At 54.4% G+C, this 18,276-nt stretch overlaps 5 protein-coding genes across 5 annotated transcripts; 1 reads left to right on the forward strand and 4 right to left on the reverse strand.

The window, feature by feature from the left end:
- Positions 1-1,506: 1,506 nt before the first annotated feature.
- On the reverse strand, positions 1,507-5,369 carry PG985_015031 (uncharacterized protein; the record flags this gene model as incomplete). The annotated part of the gene is made up of 6 exons (XM_066834797.1): positions 1,507-2,013; positions 2,082-3,183; positions 3,284-3,533; positions 4,363-4,788; positions 4,870-5,007; positions 5,192-5,369. The coding sequence occupies 6 exons, from the start codon at positions 5,367-5,369 to the stop codon at positions 1,507-1,509; spliced, it is 2,601 nt and encodes an 866-aa protein (XP_066677407.1).
- A 1,161-nt stretch (positions 5,370-6,530) lies between these two features.
- PG985_015032 (aconitate hydratase) lies at positions 6,531-9,135 on the reverse strand (the record flags this gene model as incomplete). Its single annotated transcript, XM_066834798.1, has 4 exons — positions 6,531-6,701; positions 6,763-8,375; positions 8,440-8,902; positions 9,025-9,135. The coding sequence occupies 4 exons, from the start codon at positions 9,133-9,135 to the stop codon at positions 6,531-6,533; spliced, it is 2,358 nt and encodes a 785-aa protein (XP_066677408.1).
- Positions 9,136-12,129: 2,994 nt separating this feature from the next.
- PG985_015033 (uncharacterized protein) lies at positions 12,130-14,068 on the reverse strand (the record flags this gene model as incomplete). Its single annotated transcript, XM_066834799.1, has 2 exons — positions 12,130-12,629; positions 12,688-14,068. The coding sequence occupies 2 exons, from the start codon at positions 14,066-14,068 to the stop codon at positions 12,130-12,132; spliced, it is 1,881 nt and encodes a 626-aa protein (XP_066677409.1).
- A 1,308-nt stretch (positions 14,069-15,376) lies between these two features.
- On the forward strand, positions 15,377-16,220 carry PG985_015034 (DASH complex subunit DAM1; the record flags this gene model as incomplete). Its single annotated transcript, XM_066834800.1, has 4 exons — positions 15,377-15,679; positions 15,828-15,855; positions 15,914-15,968; positions 16,019-16,220. 4 exons carry the CDS (start codon positions 15,377-15,379, stop codon positions 16,218-16,220), a joined length of 588 nt encoding a protein of 195 aa, XP_066677410.1.
- Positions 16,221-16,539: 319 nt separating this feature from the next.
- Positions 16,540-16,965, reverse strand: PG985_015035 (uncharacterized protein; the record flags this gene model as incomplete). The annotated part of the gene is made up of 2 exons (XM_066834801.1): positions 16,540-16,666; positions 16,736-16,965. 2 exons carry the CDS (start codon positions 16,963-16,965, stop codon positions 16,540-16,542), a joined length of 357 nt encoding a protein of 118 aa, XP_066677411.1.
- Positions 16,966-18,276: the final 1,311 nt, after the last annotated feature.

Here is an 18,276-nt window from a genome sequence, read left to right on the forward strand (position 1 = left end):
CTAAGGTTACTACGAACTGAGAACAAGAAAGTGGTGGATTGAGGAGTCCGTAGTTATGACTTGCTAGCTAAGTAAACGAAAATGTTTCTATGGAAGCTGCTACACCTACGGTGCTTACAATATCGCGGCCGATCTTGATACTATCACCATCAACATTGGCACCAACGTTATTGCCGACATGTTCGAAACTATGCCGGCCGGGCTAGTAAATGGACAAGAGTGCGTTGCAGCATTTTGCATACAGTTATGTCTTTGGACTTTGACCATTTCAGCGGCACCATGGAGGTAGGCGACGATGTAGAAGTCGCTGGAGACCACTGATACAAGTCCCATTGGCAAGGGGAACAAATTCTGCGAAAAGAAGAGACCGGCAGACAGCGGGCATCACGCCTCCGGTCGCTTGAATTACCGACACACCCAAACAGTCCACCAAGTCAAAGACACAGCACTCAATCACACGGACGAATGCCCAAAAAGAGCAAAAAACAGAATGGAGAAACTGGGAATCGAACCCAGAACCTCTTCCATACCATGTTCCCGTTGTCGTGAAGACAGGAGAACGGATGCTAAGGAAGCGTCATACCACTAGACCATATCCCCTGAAAAGGATAGTTGAAGAAACAACTGATGAGTAGCGGAACTCTGGAGAGGCTGGGAATCGAACCCAGAACCTTTTCCATGCTAAGGAAACGTCATACCACTAGACCACATCCCCCATTGACCGGAACTCGGTTGTTCTTTGTTGAAGAAACCGCCCGCTATGAGGACTTATGTAGGGCGCGGAGCTTATTTTGGCTCGGTCGGACGGGATCTGTGGGTTGGTGGTGGGTAATCGAGAGATGAAACAGCTGGGTGAGCATTGAGCAGAAATTTTATGGTTTGGTTGGTGACAAGCGGGGCTTTTCGGCAGCGACCGACTTACCATGAGAGGGCGGCAGGCGGTTTGACTCGACTAGTTGTGGCTTTGGAGGGAGCGGCTTATAGAGGAGGGGATACAGAGGTTGGCGCCGAGATGGGGTGGTGGGTGGCGCTACTTAGTCGATGGGGATCTACGGTACGGAGTATCACGGCATGGAGAAGTAAGCGACTTGGTAGAGATCCCGAGTCTGAATGGGACTGATTCGGTTCTTTGGGATGGGCAGTAATACTGTGGGCAAACTGCACAGCATAAGAGCGAAGTTAGAAATTGTGCAGGCTTCATTTACGGCCAGTTGAGAAGAAACGATGAAGAGCAGCGCGGACCAATACCGGCTCATGCATTGAAGCTCCCTATGTAATATCTCGAAACATTCGGAAAGGGGCGCACATATCAGCCCGCCCTCGTCTTGCATCTCTCTATGGGGTATCCCTTCCGTTACTTCATCCAGCCTGTCGCACCGTCTATACCTTTCGGCCGGGCCTATGTACAGTTAAACCCCCTCGTTCTTTTTGTTTTGGTGACCTTGATCTACCTTCTCTCCCTGGCTCCATCTGCTTGAGATAATGAACCTCTCTCGCGCGGGCGCTCTATCCCAGCACAACCACACTCCCCACCACCCAAGCCGGGAACCAAACGCACCAAAAGATGAGCGGCGTATACATCCCCCAAACCCCCCACCCGAAAGCCCCCTCCTCGAGCACCTTCCTTACCGCCTCCCAGGGCGAGACCCCCACGACCCCCAACCCGAGCCCGCTGCGCCCGTGCAGCGTCGTCGCCGCCACGGCCGCCCCCAGGACCACGACACTCGGGTTCAGCAGGCTCAGCAGCGCCGAGTAGGTGTACCGCGCCGCCGGCACCTTGGGAAAAGGCCGGACAAAGGTGAGCGGGGTCGCGAGCAGGCCGACCAGGAAGGCCAGGCTGAAGTTGAGCGTCGCCAGCGTCGACAGGAACATGCCCAGAAGCAGCAGGAAGAAGGAGGTGATGAGCTGGTATTGCTGGTGCGTCGGCCGGTACGTCGTCACGAGGAAGAAGGACAGCGCGTGCGGCAGGGTCAGGGACAGCAGAGTGACCGCGACGAACAGAGGTGCCAATAGCTATGACATTGTCAGTATGAAAGGGGGCTTTACTGGCGGAAACGAACGTAGTTGCAAGATGAACTTACACTGGCTGGTGCGTGATTAAACACAAACAGCGGGACGAAACCCAAGAATTGGCATCCGGTCACCAAACTAAGGGGCAAATACAACTCTCTCTCCACGGGAGCCGGCGCCTCCTCAGCCGTCTGTTCTGCTTTCTTGGCATCAGAATCAACTCCCTCCTTCTCCTTGACATCCTTGCTTTCCTTCGCCGTATCAGCCTTGCGGCCATATCCGGTCTTGACCCAGAGCGAAATGGCCGTAATGGTGAAGTTGGCCGCAATCAGCATGGCGCTGGGCAGGTAGGTACCAATACTGACGAAGCGCTCCTTCTGCATGAGCAGGTAGAAGAAGAAGCTCTGGTGCAGGTGCTCGAGCAGGTTGTTGAGGCTGCGGAACGTGCCCTCGACCAGCCGGCCCAGGCCCATCTCGTCGTGCCAGCCCTGGCCGACGGGCTGGATCGTGACGGCGTCGACGTGGTACGGGATGAAGGAGCTGTGCGGGCCCACGGCGTGGCCCAAGCCCTGGTTCACCATGCCGCGCAGCATGCACGTCAGCCGGTCGCGGTACTGGTCGTTGTGGTGGAACATGTGCTGGATCGAGGAGCCCATGCCCATCTGGCCGCTCGCGATGTTGGTCACGCTGTTGATCAGGTCCAGGTTCGGCAGCTGCCCGTTGACGCCGTCGTAGACAATGTGCACGCCCTCGAACCGCTCCTCCTGCGGGTAGTCGATGGCGAGGGCGCCCTGCAGCGCGCCCGACTTGATGGGCAGGTCCGCCACCCGCCGCGAGTCGTGCGAGTCGTGGTAGGCGTCGACCCAGGCCTGCGTGCCGGCCCGACTGTCCGGCGGCACCACCAGGATGATGTCCTTGGACCACAGGCTCCAGCGCTTGAAGTAGCGCGTCAGGGCCAGCGCCACGGCCAGGCCGTTGCGGTTGAACTCGCCCTTGACGTTGCGCCAGGCGGCCACCAGCACGATGGCCTCGGTCGCGTCGCCGCGGGGGGCCTGAAGGATGGCGTAGACGTTCTCGCCGGCGACGGTGTTGCCCGACGTCGTGTAGGTGTAGTTCTGGCGGCCGACTTTCAGGCCCATGGACCGGAACATGTGCTCGAGCTTGTCGTTGACCCTGTAACCCCTCCAATGTCAGTCTTCTTCTGTGTATATGTATGCGCTTCCTGCCAATCTTATCCAATCCGTCTTGCAATCACACAAGGGAAACTACGTACTCGGTATTGGTCTTGTTCTCGAGCGCCCCGATCTCATGCCGGTAGGCCCGCAGGACGTTCTGGTCGCTCCCGCCAAAGTAGGTGTGTACCTGTCCGGGCAGCAGCGCATTCTCGGAGATGTAGGTGCGTCGACTGTAGTCGTTCATCGGCAGCATGAAGAGCCACGCGACGCCGACGACGATGAGGAGGAGGCTGATGTAGGGGGGCGCCTTCTGCAGCTTCGGGCTGCGGCCCACAAAGAGCGCCGAGGCTGTCGAACCACACGAGTGTCAGTCAGCTTCCAGCTTTGCACCACCAACAACAAACTCTCAGAAAAGGCATATTGGGACTGCAGCACGGCAGGTACTTACAGATGAGTCGCGGCATGGCTCCTGGTGGTTTGGTGGCAGACAATTGGGTGTCAGGAGCTCAGGAACAGCATTGGGGGGGTGAATTCGTGGTGATGTCGCGTTGGAGGTTTAATGGGTTTCGGGGTCCAGCTTAATTGGGCTACAGGGGTCAACGCTGTACTACGGTGCTACCTGCCTCTGGCCCGCCGGCTACTGGACACATCGCGCATTTATAAGACAGGCACCCCTGAACTTTGACGATTGCTGTTAAATATCATTTACCAGTATTACGAGGTTTTGGGAAAGCAGAACCTCAATTGCGGGATAAAATACGATATCCCCTCTACAAATACCACGCGAATCTAATTACCTTAGTGTTACGGCCCTGTCAAGCTCGCATCTCTTGCTGACTCCGCAGTCATGGCCAAAAGGCAACGCCCATTCATGATATACAGAAGTGAGATGGATTTCACAGCCGATTCCATATTTCGCCCCGAGTATCTAGCAATGAATATACACCTTGCAGTATGCCGTATAACGCCATGATGATGCCATATAATATGCGCCCAATTACACACAAACAAAGCAGACGCATCTCCTTAACCATTGCCTAACCGGCCTGGCGCACGACCTAAGGACCCAGCCGCTGTGTGCTGCCCACCATTCCGCTCAAGCTCGTACTGCCTTTATATGTTCCAGAGCCATCAGTGAGTTGGTCAATGTGAGTGAGGGCAGGGGAAATGCGCTTACCACTACTATTGTTGCTAGGCAACACGCCGAACCGCCCGTACGTCTTCTGGTCGACACTGACGTAGTGCGGCAGGCGGCCGAGGAGGTTCAGCTTGCCCTCGATCCAGCGCAGGATCTTCTCGGGCGGCGCGATGAACTTGAGGTAGCCCAGGCCGAACAGGTAGCCGGTGCCGATGCCGCACAGGTGGCCCAGGAAGCTGGTGCTGGGGATCAGGGCCGCCGTAACGAACGCCATGACCAGCGGGGTTGTCCAGGTGGGCACCTGCACCGTCCCGATAACGAAGTAGGGGTTGATCTTGTACGTCCGCACCGCCTCCACGGAGAAGAGCAGGAACACCCACATGCTGGCGCCCATGACCGGGGTGTTGACGCGGAAGATGACACGCTCGAGGATGACGTAGGCGACGGCCGGAATCGTGGTCAGAGCTATGGTAGTGGCATTTTGTTAGTCTCTTGAGCGACAAACTTTGAAGGGCATCGCGGGGATGCTGGGAAGAAACTACTTACGTCCAAAGAACATAGCCGCGCTCGTCAGGGTTCCGTACTCGCTTTCGAAACGCTCCAGTAGCGGGGTGAGAGCCAATAGGTTCAGCAGCGCGTGCAGGAGGTTCAGGTGTATTAACGGGAACGTATTCATGCGGTACGCTGGGTATCGGTCAGCAATTGTCCCAGTTTACCGTTGTTTCTTCCTCTTATGGCGACTGAAGCCCATGCCATGCTCTAGTTCTTCTTCTCCTCGTACCCAACATGAGGCTCTGCATCTCCCGTACCATGCAGTCCCCCGTCGTAGGCCCAGTCGTCAGGAGCGAAAGAGGCAGAGTCCACTTACCCGTGAAAAAATTCATCTCATCCGGGATCAAGGCACCCCATTTTCTCAGATCCCATGCGCTCTGTATGCCCACCAGCCAAAGGACCACAATGGCCAACACCATCAACCTCGTGAACAGCGGGAGCCGGAAGACATAAGACCGCGCCCTGAGGGTGCTGAAAGATTGTACGTTGGGCATCCTTCCCGTTCGTGTGGGTCAGAGAGCGCGCGCCAGATGTTCGGGGCCGGGAGGTCGGGCTTCGCTTCTGGGAGGCTCGGAATCTCGGAGGAACGAGTGCAGGTGCCGCTCACGCTCGCAGCAAGTGAAAGCAGGGGGATGCGCAACTCTTGTATTGGGACCGTGGTAGGTTCCCTCGTCGAGCGCAAAAGTTGCGCTGATCGTTTCTGGGTGGGTTGGGTTGACGGCAGGGCGATGGCGGGATCGAGAAAGCTTGTGGCAGGTAAAGGAGCTAATGACCAAGCAGATTCCAGTAGTTTCAACCAAAGGAGTGGGTGGTGTTTCCAATTTCTCGCTTTAATTTACTCAGCAGAAGAAGGCTTTGCAAAACCTCTGCCAGCAGCTCCCTCAATCAAGCAAGGCGACTTTTTCAAGAGGGAATGGGTGAAAGGCCCTCTTGCAGAAACAAGTCGAGCTGGTCGCGTGTCATCAAATCCTCGACCAGTACAATTAAATGGGACAAACTGTCATGGCGAAACCGAACGCCCATAGCGAGCAAAGCAGCATTGATGCATCCAACCAGGCGCCAGGCGCTGATTCGGGGACCCGCAAATGCAACCCAACCCTTGCAGGCCATGACGCTAGCTAGGCTCGTCGGCACCTGGCGGCCTTATGTAAGGAGGACATGGATGGAGCTTTTATTAGATCCGTCGATGCAATCCCCGAGACATATCTGCCACCCATTTCACCGGGTTTGATTGCCTTCTACAGTTCATTTTCGCCGATCTCTAGCAGTAAATAATAAAATGTTTTTCAATACATGGGATACGAGTGGCCTTGTTTGTAGGAACTCGTATTTTATTAGTACCTCAAATCACCTGGTTAGTATCTGTCATCGCTTGACAGACCACACCACACTCACAGCAATGGAACACAAAATATTGAGTTCGAACATTTGAATTTGTACAGATGACTAGAAAAGGAGGCGACGTCCATGTGCGGGCTATAATCCATGAAAACACAACGTCCGTACCAGAAGACATTATAAAACCCCTTGCGATTCTAGCAAACCTCCCCAAAAATGCTATTTGTCTCGTCCCCGTCGTGTCTTCTCCAACCACCTCTCTAGTCTGTCCATCCAGCGGGTATCTTTATTTCACATCGTCACACACTTCGTGATATTTACGCGCGCGACTTGGCCATGGTGTTCAGAGCAGAGCCGTTCTTGAACCACTCAATCTGGGGGGCGTTGAAGGTGTGGTTCAGCTTGACCTCGAAGGCCTTGCCGTCCTGGGGGCGGACAACCATGGTGATAGGCTTGCCAACGGCGAGCTCGGTGCACTTGATGTCGATCTAGGGAAAATGTTAGCAGCTGTTTCGCACTGTAATTTCGCAAACGGAGAGAATAGCTTACCTTGTCATCGGGCTTGATCTTGTCGTAGTCGGCGGGCTCAGCGAAGGTCAGGGGAAGCATACCCTGCTTCTTCAGGTTGGTCTCGTGGATACGAGCGAAGGAGCGGGTGATGATGGCGATACCACCGAGGTGGCGGGGCTCGAGAGCGGCGTGCTCGCGAGAAGAACCCTCACCGTAGTTCCAGTCACCGATGACGACCCACTTGATGCCCTTGGACTTGTAGTCGCGGGCGGTGGCGGGGACAGCGTCCCAGTCACCAGTGGTGGCGTTCTTGACCTTGTTGGCCTCACCGTTGGCCTCGTTGATGGCACCAATCAACATGTTGTTGGAGATGTTGTCCAAGTGGCCACGGTACTTGAGCCAGGGGCCGGCCATCGAGATGTGATCGGTGGTGGTCTTGCCCTGGGCCTTGATGAGAATGGGCATGTCGGTGGCGTCCTTGCCGTCCCAAGCGGTGAAGGGAGACAGAACCTGGAGACGGTCAGAGGTGGGGGCAACGGCGACCTGAACCGAGGCGCGGTCCTGAGGAGGAGCCTGGTAGGTGTCTTGGCCAGGGTCGTAGCCACGGTCGGGCAGACCGGCGCCAGTGGGAGCCTCGAGCTTGAACTCCTTGCCGTCCTTGCCCTTGAGGGTGTCGGTCAGGGGGTTGAAGGAGAGCGAGCCAGCAATGGACATGGCGACGACCAGATCGGGAGAGGTGACGAAAGAGTGGGTGGCGGGGTTGCCGTCGTTGCGGCCGGTGAAGTTACGGTTGTAAGAAGAGATGATCGAGTTGGCCTCGCCCTTCTTGACGTCGCGACGATCCCACTGACCAATGCAAGGACCGCAGGCGTTGGCGAGAACGGTACCACCGAATTCCTCGAAGGTCTCGAGCTGACCATCGCGGGCAATGGTAGCACGGATCTGTTCGGAACCGGGAGTGACGAAGAAGGGAGCCTTGGACTTGATGCCGTTCTTCATGGCGGACTGAGCAATGGAGGCGGCACGGGACATATCCTCGTACGAGGAGTTGGTGCAAGAGCCGATCAGGCCAGCCTTGACCTCATCGGGCCAGTTGTTGGCCTTGGCAGCCTCGGCGAACTTGGAGATGGGAGTGGCCAGATCGGGGGTGAAGGGACCGTTGATGTGGGGCTCGAGCTCAGACAGGTTGATCTCGATCAGCTGGTCGTACTCGGCACCCTCATCCTCACGGAGCTCCTTGGCGTAGGTGCGGGAGAAGTCACCGATATCCTTGCGCTTGGTGGCAGAGAGGTAGTCGTACATGCGGTCGTTGAAGGGGAACAGAGAGGTGGTGGCACCAATCTCGGCACCCATGTTGCAAATGGTACCCATACCAGTGGCGGACAGGGTGTCGACACCAGGACCGTGGTACTCAACGATGGCACCAGTGCCACCCTTGACGGTGAGAATGCCAGCAACCTTCAGGATGATGTCCTTGGGAGAAGTCCAGCCGGACAGCTCGCCGGTAAGCTTGACACCAATAACCTTGGGGGCCTTCAGCTCCCAGGGCAGGTTGGCCATGACATCGACGGCATCAGCACCACCGACACCAATGGCGCACATACCCAGACCACCAGCGTTGGGAGTGTGCGAATCAGTACCAATGAGGAGACCTGTGTTTTGTTAGCTAGTCTCTTCCAAAAGTGGCCACAGTTTCGGATCAGATTCAGTACTCACCACCGGGGAAAGCGTAGTTCTCGAGCAGGATCTGGTGGATGATACCAGAGCCGGGCTTCCAGAAACCAATGTTGTACTTGGCGCAGGCAGAGGACAGGAAGTCGTAGACCTCCTTGTTGATGCCGACAGCGCGCTCCAAATCCTTCTCGCCACCAATCTGGGCCTCAATCAAGTGGTCGCAGTGGACGGTGGTGGGGTTGGCCACGGAGGGCATGCCAGCGGACATGAACTGGAGGATGGCCATCTGGGCGGTGGCATCCTGGCAGGCGACACGGTCAGGGCGCAGGCGCAGGTAGGAGACGCCGCGCTCGATGTCCTGCTCATGGGGGTTGTCCAGGTGAGAGTAGAGAATCTTCTCGGCGTAGGTCAGAGGGCGGTTGAGGCGGCTGCGGACCACGGAGAGGTTCTCGGACATCTTCTTGTAGTTGATGAAGTTGTTGTCCTCCCAGTTGTTTTGCTTGACCTGTGACGAGTTGCGGGAAATAAATTAGCACTCCCATTTCGACGGCGACGACGACAGCAGCGGGGGAGAGGGCGGCAGCGACAACGAGGTCGTATCTGCCCGCCTTCTTTCTCTTAGCTTACCTTGCGGTCCAGAGGGGAGTCACCAACGGTGGCCATTGTGCGGCGCAGGGCCAGGTTGCCCATGACCCGCGAGCGGGCAACATTGCCCAGGACCTGACGAGTTGCCAACATTGTGAGGGAACTGTGCGGTCCTGAGTACCTAGGATACTAGGAGGGGTGTGTGGCGTCGAGCTGATATCAGTCGAGGAGCAATTGAAGCTCTCGCAGAAACGCAATTAGGGAAGTGGAGAGGTTGAGACAGTAACAGACTTGTCTCCCAATGATCAAGTGAAAAAGAGAAAAGGAAAGAAAAAACTTGACTTCTCCCCAGGAGTGATGGTGTATGAGGAAACAAGGTGAAGAGGAAAGGTGGAGAGGCCTTTTGTGTTGCTGGCCTGCGATTGATGAAAAAGGCGAAGGCAAGAAGCCTACAGGCCTGCCGGGCCCCAGATTCCACGCTAGAGGCCGAGCTGGACCTTGCTGCCAGCTTGGCCCCAGAAAACTGCTGGAAAGCCAGAGGTACCTCTCGGTAACAGCGATTGACACTCGGCCCAGCGGACGAATCAGCGCCTCGCTATTGTTCAGACGTGCACGCTGGCGTCATATTGCCGTTATCTCGACATCAACCTGCCCAAAATGTTTCCTTATCGGGCTTTGTGTGTGTTCACTGCCTCACTGCAGGTGTCTGAGAGGCCTACTGTTCACATATTCCCAAGTCTTCAATATAATTTGTTGCCAGTAGAATATTTTGATATGTCCAAGAATACCAGGGTGTGTGTAGCTATCTTCTGAGTCGGGTACCTGACTCCGTCTCTGCACACAGGAGCACGCTCTTGTTTCGGGCTACAAATCCGCATCGGAATGTGGACGCGGCTCTTTTGGCCAGCAATGCATCAACAGCCACGAAAGGTTAGCCCCTTGACTCGGTATTTCGGGCGATGCTACGCAACAACCCTCCCTTTCGTCCTGCTCTGCTGCATCCGTTGGAATTGTTTATATTCACTGTGTATTATACTTTAACAGTCCAACTACTGAGCAGATAAATATTGGTCGATGTCCTGAGTATAGGGCACCCGGAGCATGTTCTCAATTAAGCTTATTACCCTATCACGACGTAGCAGCTGCTGCTCCCAAGACCAGGTCATAGTTACCGGTTCTGACTACGATAGCATTTTACGTGACCTGCAAGGCGCCTTTTTAAGCGCTTTTGCCTGCAGCTTGCAGCACCTAGGTGTTCTACCCACGATAGGTTCTTCGTACCCTGTATGCTGCTAGTGCTTTCACCAATGAACAACCTAGTAATTTTTTCTATAGGCAGGCAATTTGAGATACATACCTAGCTGGGTGCGCGGCACGAAGAAGAACTGACTAGCAACTAGGTAGGAGCACACGAACCTCGGTCACATGTAAAACCAGGGCCCCATGGTCCAGTAGACTGAACCTCTCTCTGAAACAGCAGAGCTTTGATTAGTTTTAGTGTAACGCTATTGGACAATCTCAAATCTCAATACCAACGGCCACGCATTACGTAGGGTATAGAATCTCCAGCCATGCGTTCCACGTCAGCAATTATCCATATAACGCCTTTCGATATCCATCAACTGTCCGAGGAAACCAACCGCGGTTTTAAGGAGCAATGTACTAAGCCCCCCCCCCCGTTGCCATGGCATTTCTGAGACGGTTGAACTGCCATGGGGGGGGGAAGCGAGAAAAAAAAATCTTGCAGACCTGGAGATCTAGAAGTGGAGCCAGCTCCATACCGTCGCCAGCAGCTCATTGGGTCTGCCCCAGAATGAGGAGCCGCACCCCTCGGCCGACTTAGTATATCCGCTCGGTTTTCCGCGAAGCACCGAAGCCAAATATCTTGGCTTATTTATTGTTTCCAGCCATTTGCCCGGCTACCCGGGGGGCGAGATGCCGAAAGACGAGTGAAGGCCGGCGAGTGTGTCTCCTGAGGTATTTGTATGCCGTTTCCCCTTTCCTCCATCCGAGGAGGTAATGCATTGTGCAACTCGAGAGCTCGGTCGACCAATGAACGAGTTGGAGACTTCCAATTAAGTGAACTGGCGCGTCTAAGCAATGGCACCAAGCAGCATTACTGGTTGGAGGTATTATACATCAACCTATCAAAAATAGAACGCGAACAGAGCGATACCAACCGGCTCTACGCATTTACCTACCAAATTGACTCTCGCATGTGGTCTTTGGTGTTCCGTAGGGCCGCTACCAAATACGTACCCGTTTGCCGTAGTAGAGTTTACTGTAGACGACCAGTCGCGCATCTGTGCCAAAAGCTGGCTCATATATGACCTGTCATCGACGGCTTCACGCGATTGGGCGTATGATCTATCTGCCTTTCAAGAAACGACGTTGCACGTAAAAGAAAGTCTAGACGCCGAACCCAGTGAGAAGGGGAACGGACAAGGCTTTGCCAACTATATTCCATTTTCCGTGCTCATAGCAGGACGGGCTGGGTTTCAGAACGACTTTACGATGTGCGCAGTCATGACACGATCTTGTGTGGTTACACTCAGGATCCGTTCGGGGACAATCTGCTGCCGATATCAGTTCCGGTAGATAGACACAATTGATGTACGAGCGAGCAATACAAGACTTGCATATTCCAAGTACCGCGATCTTGCCTATGCTATTTTCCCCCTTTACGAAGCCATGTACACTTCGGTGCCCTGTCCCCATCTGATCCATCATGAGGAATCGAAGACATCGAATCGAACAACCCCGTTTTTGACAGTAACACAGTAAGGGGCACACGAGGCCAGCAGAGCTTCCACCCAAACTACCATTAACATGCTCTCTGAAACCTGTTATTTCTTCCTCAACAGACACCACGAAATCGACATCAAGTCACGTACTTGCACTGCTATAAAGTTGGAACAACGTTCTGTATTTCTCTTCTCTTCCAGCATGAGTGAGTGAGAGAGGTTTTTGGTATCAAAGTCATGCAAACCACTCGAAATGTAACCCCGCATTTTTTCTATATAAAAAGTTTCGAGTTTCCTCCTCCCTAAATCCCGAATAGGAGGTCCAGAATGAGCTCCTCCAATGTTGCCCCAGCCATTCTCCGTCTTCATCTTCTCGTCCCCTCCCCGCAAGAGTACAGACAGATCAATCGACGTCATCATCGTTAGTCTGCGCAGCGACCGCCGGCGCAGATCCGTTGGTCTTCTTCTGCTCCGGGTAGTGGTCGACCTCTCCGCCACTCTTGATGACGCCAATGCGGTCGTACAGACTGCGGGCGCGCACATAGGGGTCCAGCTGCCAGTAGCTCGAGTGCAGCTTCTTCGCCACCTGGTCGCGCTCCGTCTTTAACGTCTTGCGCTTCTCGGCATCGGTCTCGCGGATCCACTCCAATGTCTTAGCCTCGAACTCCTCGCAGAGGACCTCGCGCTCCGCTTGCAGCTTGTCCCGGGTCGCCGTGTCCTTGAGCTTGGCGTTCTCGCCGGGTGTCGGCTCGACGTACTGGTAGGTCCAAGCCTCCTCGCCTTCCAGCTCGGTGGGTACCTGTTTCAGGGGCACAAATGCGGACAGCTCCTTGGCATTGCTCGTGAAGTTCACCTTGGCGGCAACGACGGGATCCAACCAGCCGCGTATAACCTTCCAGATGCCTACACGGAGAAACATTAGTACATCATTGAGGGTTTAGCGAACGTTTTGTCATCTTACCTTGGAAGATCCAGGGCGACTTGTGCACCAAGACAACGCCTAGAGATTCGGGGTAGTTGGCCTCGAATGTTTGAATCATAAACTTGATGGGTGTGTAGTCCATGTTCGCCATTGAGAAGCCAGTCATATCGAAAACGATGCAACCTGTTTCGACAGGGTACTGAAGCATTATACGCGTCGTCTCGATCAAGTAGACGGTGTACCTCTCGAGACTCTCCTGACTTTGCTCCCCACCCTTGTGCAGGCGCACCCGAATCGTGTTGATGGGCCGCCCATCCTTGTCTGTGCCATGCGCAAAGCTCTTGCCCATGCGCATCTGCATCAGGAAATCTTTGGCAAAGGCCTTCTCGGCGTCTGTGCCTGACTTCTCCTTCTCCGCGAAGTGTTCTTCGCCGTTCAGCATAATGTCGTCGTCCACCTTGTAATCCTGTCGCCACTTCATGGTGCTAACCAGCATAACCAGAGCCCTGTTGACATCCCACTTGCGGGCGCGCAGGAAGCGCAGTAACAACTGATCGGGGTGGTCCATCTTGATCATCCCCCACATGGTGTGCCGAATGCTCTCGGGTGACCGAGTGGCCAGGGTCTCGCGGAAGACCTTGTTCTGGCCGTACTTGTCGTCCGCATCGTCTTCCTTGATGCCATCAAAAGTAGCCACAACCGGCGCCTTCTCGTCGAGGTTCTCCTTGTCCTTCTTGTCCTTTTTCTTGAAGAGCCCTAGGCGCTTCTTCTCCTTCTTCGGCTGGCCCGAGCCGTCGGAGTCTGTCCTTGGCTGAAGAGCATTGCCTGGAGTTTCAGCCTCCGCGACCTCGTCCTCCGAAACGCCGCAAACTTGGTAGATGAGCTTCCATAGTTCGCACAGCTTGACTTGCTGCTCCGCCGTCAAATTCCCTAAGGTACCCTCCATCTTGGGATCTATATCTAGAACAACCTCGAAGTGGTCTAGGTCTGACGTAGTCTCAGGTAATGCGACCTCGGTCGTTTTGGTGCCGTATACAACGATGCCTCCAATACCGATAACAAGGACTGGAACAAGGTAAAGAAGTGAGCTCAAGCTGCTGTGTAGAGTATGATAGCCCTGAGTGGTCGATCTAGAGTGAATCGAAGATGTCTCGCGCCGAGTAGCTTCTCTGCTTCCCCGAAACAAGCGTGGGCTTGTGTGATACAAGCGACGTGGCGAGCGCGGCAGTGACGTCCGAGGCGAAACGGTAGTCTGATGTAGCGACCGCGTAAAGTTTGTGATACGAACAAGAGCGGGGAAGGTTGGTCTAGCTGCTTGGGCTGGCCGTGATAGCAGTCGATGCGCAGGAAGTACGCAGGTCGTATGTTTCAATGTTCTGTCCAGGACGACGGAAGGTGTAGTGCCCAGCGCGGCTTTCATATGGTCCGAAGGTAAGTTGGGACGTAGCCGAGCCCGGGAGACCCGTACTAATCGAGGCGCAGGCTCAGGTACAGCTACAGTAGATTGCGCAACCCCTCCACTATCAAATGTATTCACAAGGAAGCGAGGTCGGTGTTGTGTTGCAGCGCACAAACAAGGGGCTGTGCTGTGGTGGTATGGCAAGACGCTTCAAACGAATAATAGGCTTCGACCCGATCGACTGGAGAGCCGGTTAGAGTAGAACAAAATTCCCCGTCGCCGCAGATGGGAGGGCGTCGTGTGCTCGTGGGTCGAGATTTGCAAGCCCAAAGTGGATTTGCGATGGCACTCGTTGACAGAAGCTTAAAAGGGGATTCCGACAGGGTTTAAGCGAGTCCAGGGGAAGCGGGCAATGAAAGGAGGAGGAACACGATCACGAGGACAACAGGCGCTGCGAGATGCGACAGCGCTACACAGGGAGATGTTGGCTGTCGTTTGTTGGCATATTGGAAATCCTGGCTTTTTGGTGAGAGACGGAGGGTGGCTCCAGTCGCGGCACCACTAGTCCTTCGTCATCATCTCTTGCATCTCATCCCCCAAATCTCCGCTGCTCCCGGGAGCATGCGCCCAAGCGGCCCAATCCAGCACCTATCCCTCCACTAATTACGCTATTGGTCAGAACACCCTTATTAAGGATCCGCGGGTTTGGGTATGCCTGCCATCATTAGCAGCAGCTATCACCATCCATGGTGTGTTTCATTGCATCCGCATTGATGCCATGCCTCTGTTTATTTATGCTTGTTATGCCTGCTGTACCAATCTGTAGAACCCTTGCACCGGTGCTGCATTCTCCAGTTGGGGGACTTGGGAACTTGTTTTAGGTGGTGTTCAAGAGCTCGACCCAGCTAAAGTGCGGGACAGCAAAGCAATGTGCAATTGACTTCGACCCCGCTAGGCGCTAGCCCATCGAGCTGGCATTGGTTTTACTGGCAGTCTTGCATGTGTACGATAGCATTTGCGAAACGCGATATGACATCTATCCGAGATACGAGGTTATTCACACTCTGTCTCATCTCAACCTCCAACAAACTGTCATCGTGAAGCCTAACGCCTGAAACGACCCGGCGTCTTCATTAGACTTCATCCAGACAGACAGCTTCCACGAAAACACACGGTACACCGTGTGTCACCGCCCGCAAGAGATCGAACCAACCGACTGTTTACCTGCTTTCCCATTCGACGATCCTCGAACGACCAAAACAAAGCTGCTGCCTACCTGCGCCCCCAACCACCAGTCAGTCGCCCACAGTCGAGTCGAAACACGAAACAATGGCAGATCATCCCCAGCGCCCTCGCTCCACCTCCCGGTCGCGCCCGACCACGCCCCTGCGCCCGTCCTCGCGCTCCTCGTTCCGCGACTCGGCACAGCGGTCCGCCGAGGGCGGCCACGAGCCGTTCCCGCTCAACGTCTTCGAGCCCGCCTTCGCCGAGCTGTCGGACGCCGTGGCCGACCTCGAGGCCAACATGATGCACTTCCAGCTGATGCACGAGAGCTTGGCCCGGTTCAGCGAGGACTTCGCCAGCTTCCTGTACGGGCTCAACATGAACGCCTTCTGTGTCGACTTCCCCGAGGTACGTGGAGAAGAGAGCGCGTGGTGCAGCGCAGAAATGCATACTTACATACAGGTGGTGGTCTCTACTCTGGAACATGGGGGCTAACATTATGTGTGCGAAGGGTCCTATCGCTGAGTCGTTTAGGAGAGCGAAACAGCAAGCACAGCAAGAGCCAGAACAAGCAGCGCCTGCAGGTATGATAACAACATTTCGAGTTAGCAGTGTCGTTCACTAACAAATCGGTTTATCCAGCCCGGGCTCGAAGTACAGAGCGTGGAGAGCCGCCGGATGGGGAAACAACTTTCATGTATGTTGCATTTGCATTTGACTGTAGGGTCTCTACTGACGCCAACACAGGACTACCGACTTCTCCTTCGTCGAAAACCCGTCAACTACCTCCAAACCCACACCCAAGAAATTCTCAGCACCGGCCCCGCGGCCAGCTCGGCAGTCTCGCATGCCGCAACCTTCACGTGGCGGTGTTTCCTCTTCACGAGGCAGATCAGGTATTGCTCGGGGCCGCGGTAGTGCCTTGCCGCGAGGAAGAGGGGTCCGATGAGTGTAGATCCGTGGAGGAAGACCAGGTTCACAAGTTCACCAATATGTATTGTATCAAGGGTCAGTCTGGGCTGCCTTTAATTGTCCTCTGCATAATAGGTAGCCTCAACGCGTCTAAGCATAGCAGATAGATACGGGGACAGTTTGTCAAGAAGCCATGCCCGGGTTCTATCGCGATGGGGGTATCGAGACGCCTTGCAGACACTATCATGCCGTGGGATATTGGCAGGTCATGCATGGCCATAGCCAGCAGAACTGCTGCGCCAATGGAGCCGCTGGGTTGCAGAAAGGCAGGATTGGCATGATGCATTTGTGGCATTTCAAGTCATCATGGCCTCATCCTCGCCTTTAGCAACCACCTTGCTGGGGCCTTCGTTGTCGACACCAAGCCCGACGGCTGCCTCGGCCTCTCTCTGGGTGTACGGCTCCTCTTTCATCTGCTTGACTCTATAGAAAGCAACATGGTCAGAACTTGTAATGCCAAACAGATGTGGTTAACGCCCCAGTCGAACTTACCTTCTCTTGTGAGGCTTGCCCTTCTGGTGAAATATCATGTTCCGCTCGCTCTCAAACCACTTGGCGCATTCGACGCAGTACCATTTGCCCAAGTCCGGAAGGTCGTCGGTCGCCTTTGTCTCCTTGTACAGCTCCAGGTGCCTCGGCGATAATAAGTCGGCCTTGATCTGGTCGAGATCGCGCAGATGGCGACGGGTTTTGGTCGTCGTGCGCTTGTTTTTGATGCCCATCGTGAAAAGTCCTGCTGGTTTCGTAGGGAGTTTGGTCTGTCTTCTCTGGCTCAGAGAATAACTGTTGATGCGCAATTGTCGACTTGGCTGGATTACTGACTGATAAAGCTGCTTCACTCAAGCAATCACTGCGGTAAAGTTGGGCAGGTGGGATAAGGAAATATTTCGGTGGGGTCTGGCTCTAAAAGTTCTATCAGCGATAAGCCAGTCTTCTGGGTGGGTCTGATAGGATGCGTTGCAGCTTGATGGGATATAGGCCGCACTAAGATCATTTTACTTCATCAACCAATTTCCGACATCCTGCCAGAGTGGTTAATGGGTGAGACTTGAATGCTCAGTGTGAGCTTCAGCCATCTCATGACTTCGGTCGCGTAGGTTCAAATCCTGCGGATGTCGTGACAATTTTTTTTTTTACTTTTTGGCATATCATCCGAGGCGGTTTTTCTTTCGAGAACCATCACTTTGGCCTTTTGTAACATGTTTTTTTGATCGCCTAGAGGAATTAAAGGTGGTTGGTGCATGTTTCTTTGCTTACATTGGGTGTCACGATCAGCCCCTTAACAGGGCAGGCAGATTTGCAGTAATATCAGCGAAGTCAACCCCTCATGATGCTATCGTAAATACTCATATCTCTTCAATCTGACGCGAAGATTTAATCGAGACCTTGCTTTTGCCTGTGGCTTATCTCTGGACAAATGTCTGATGCCTCATTAGTCCCACGTAGCACATGCAATGTCTGTTTGGTGGCGTACCCTACAAGGTCTGGTTTGCTGGCACCGTACCATGTACCATGCTTAACCATGCCAGTGTCAATCACAAGCCTATGCACCTTACGATTCCTAGGTACCTCTCCGTGGTCTTCGAGCACCTCCTCTTGGGGTGATGACTGGATACTGGACGAACTGGGGAATGCAGGGCCCGAATACAAGAGGAATGACACAACTGACTAAAGAAACCCAGACTTCACAAGACCCAGTCCTTGCAGACGTGAATCAGGGGCTGCTGCTGCGATGAATACGAAGCTGAGAAATTGTGCCTTGGCTCCTCCTCTGGCACGACATCAACACGTCCATCTCTGCGCCAGTGATTGGCAATTGCCCGGCCTGGCTTCGCCAATGTATGGAGGACTGGGTGCTTGCGAAGGTAAGCGGCAGGAATTTTTTCGGCTACTGTATCTCCTTCATACCAATAGTTTATTGATCATAAACTACATATCCAACAGGTACTTCTAACCAGGGACTATGAAGTCAGTGCCGGGACAGGTCGCTCACACAGATATTCATTGCCCACAGCCCCGCCCCTCGCTTCCAT

The sequence above is a fragment of the Apiospora marii genome (genome assembly GCF_038362585.1).
Source record: "Apiospora marii strain CBS 49790 chromosome Unknown utg000012l_segment0_segment0, whole genome shotgun sequence".
Lineage (NCBI taxonomy): Eukaryota > Fungi > Ascomycota > Sordariomycetes > Amphisphaeriales > Apiosporaceae > Apiospora > Apiospora marii.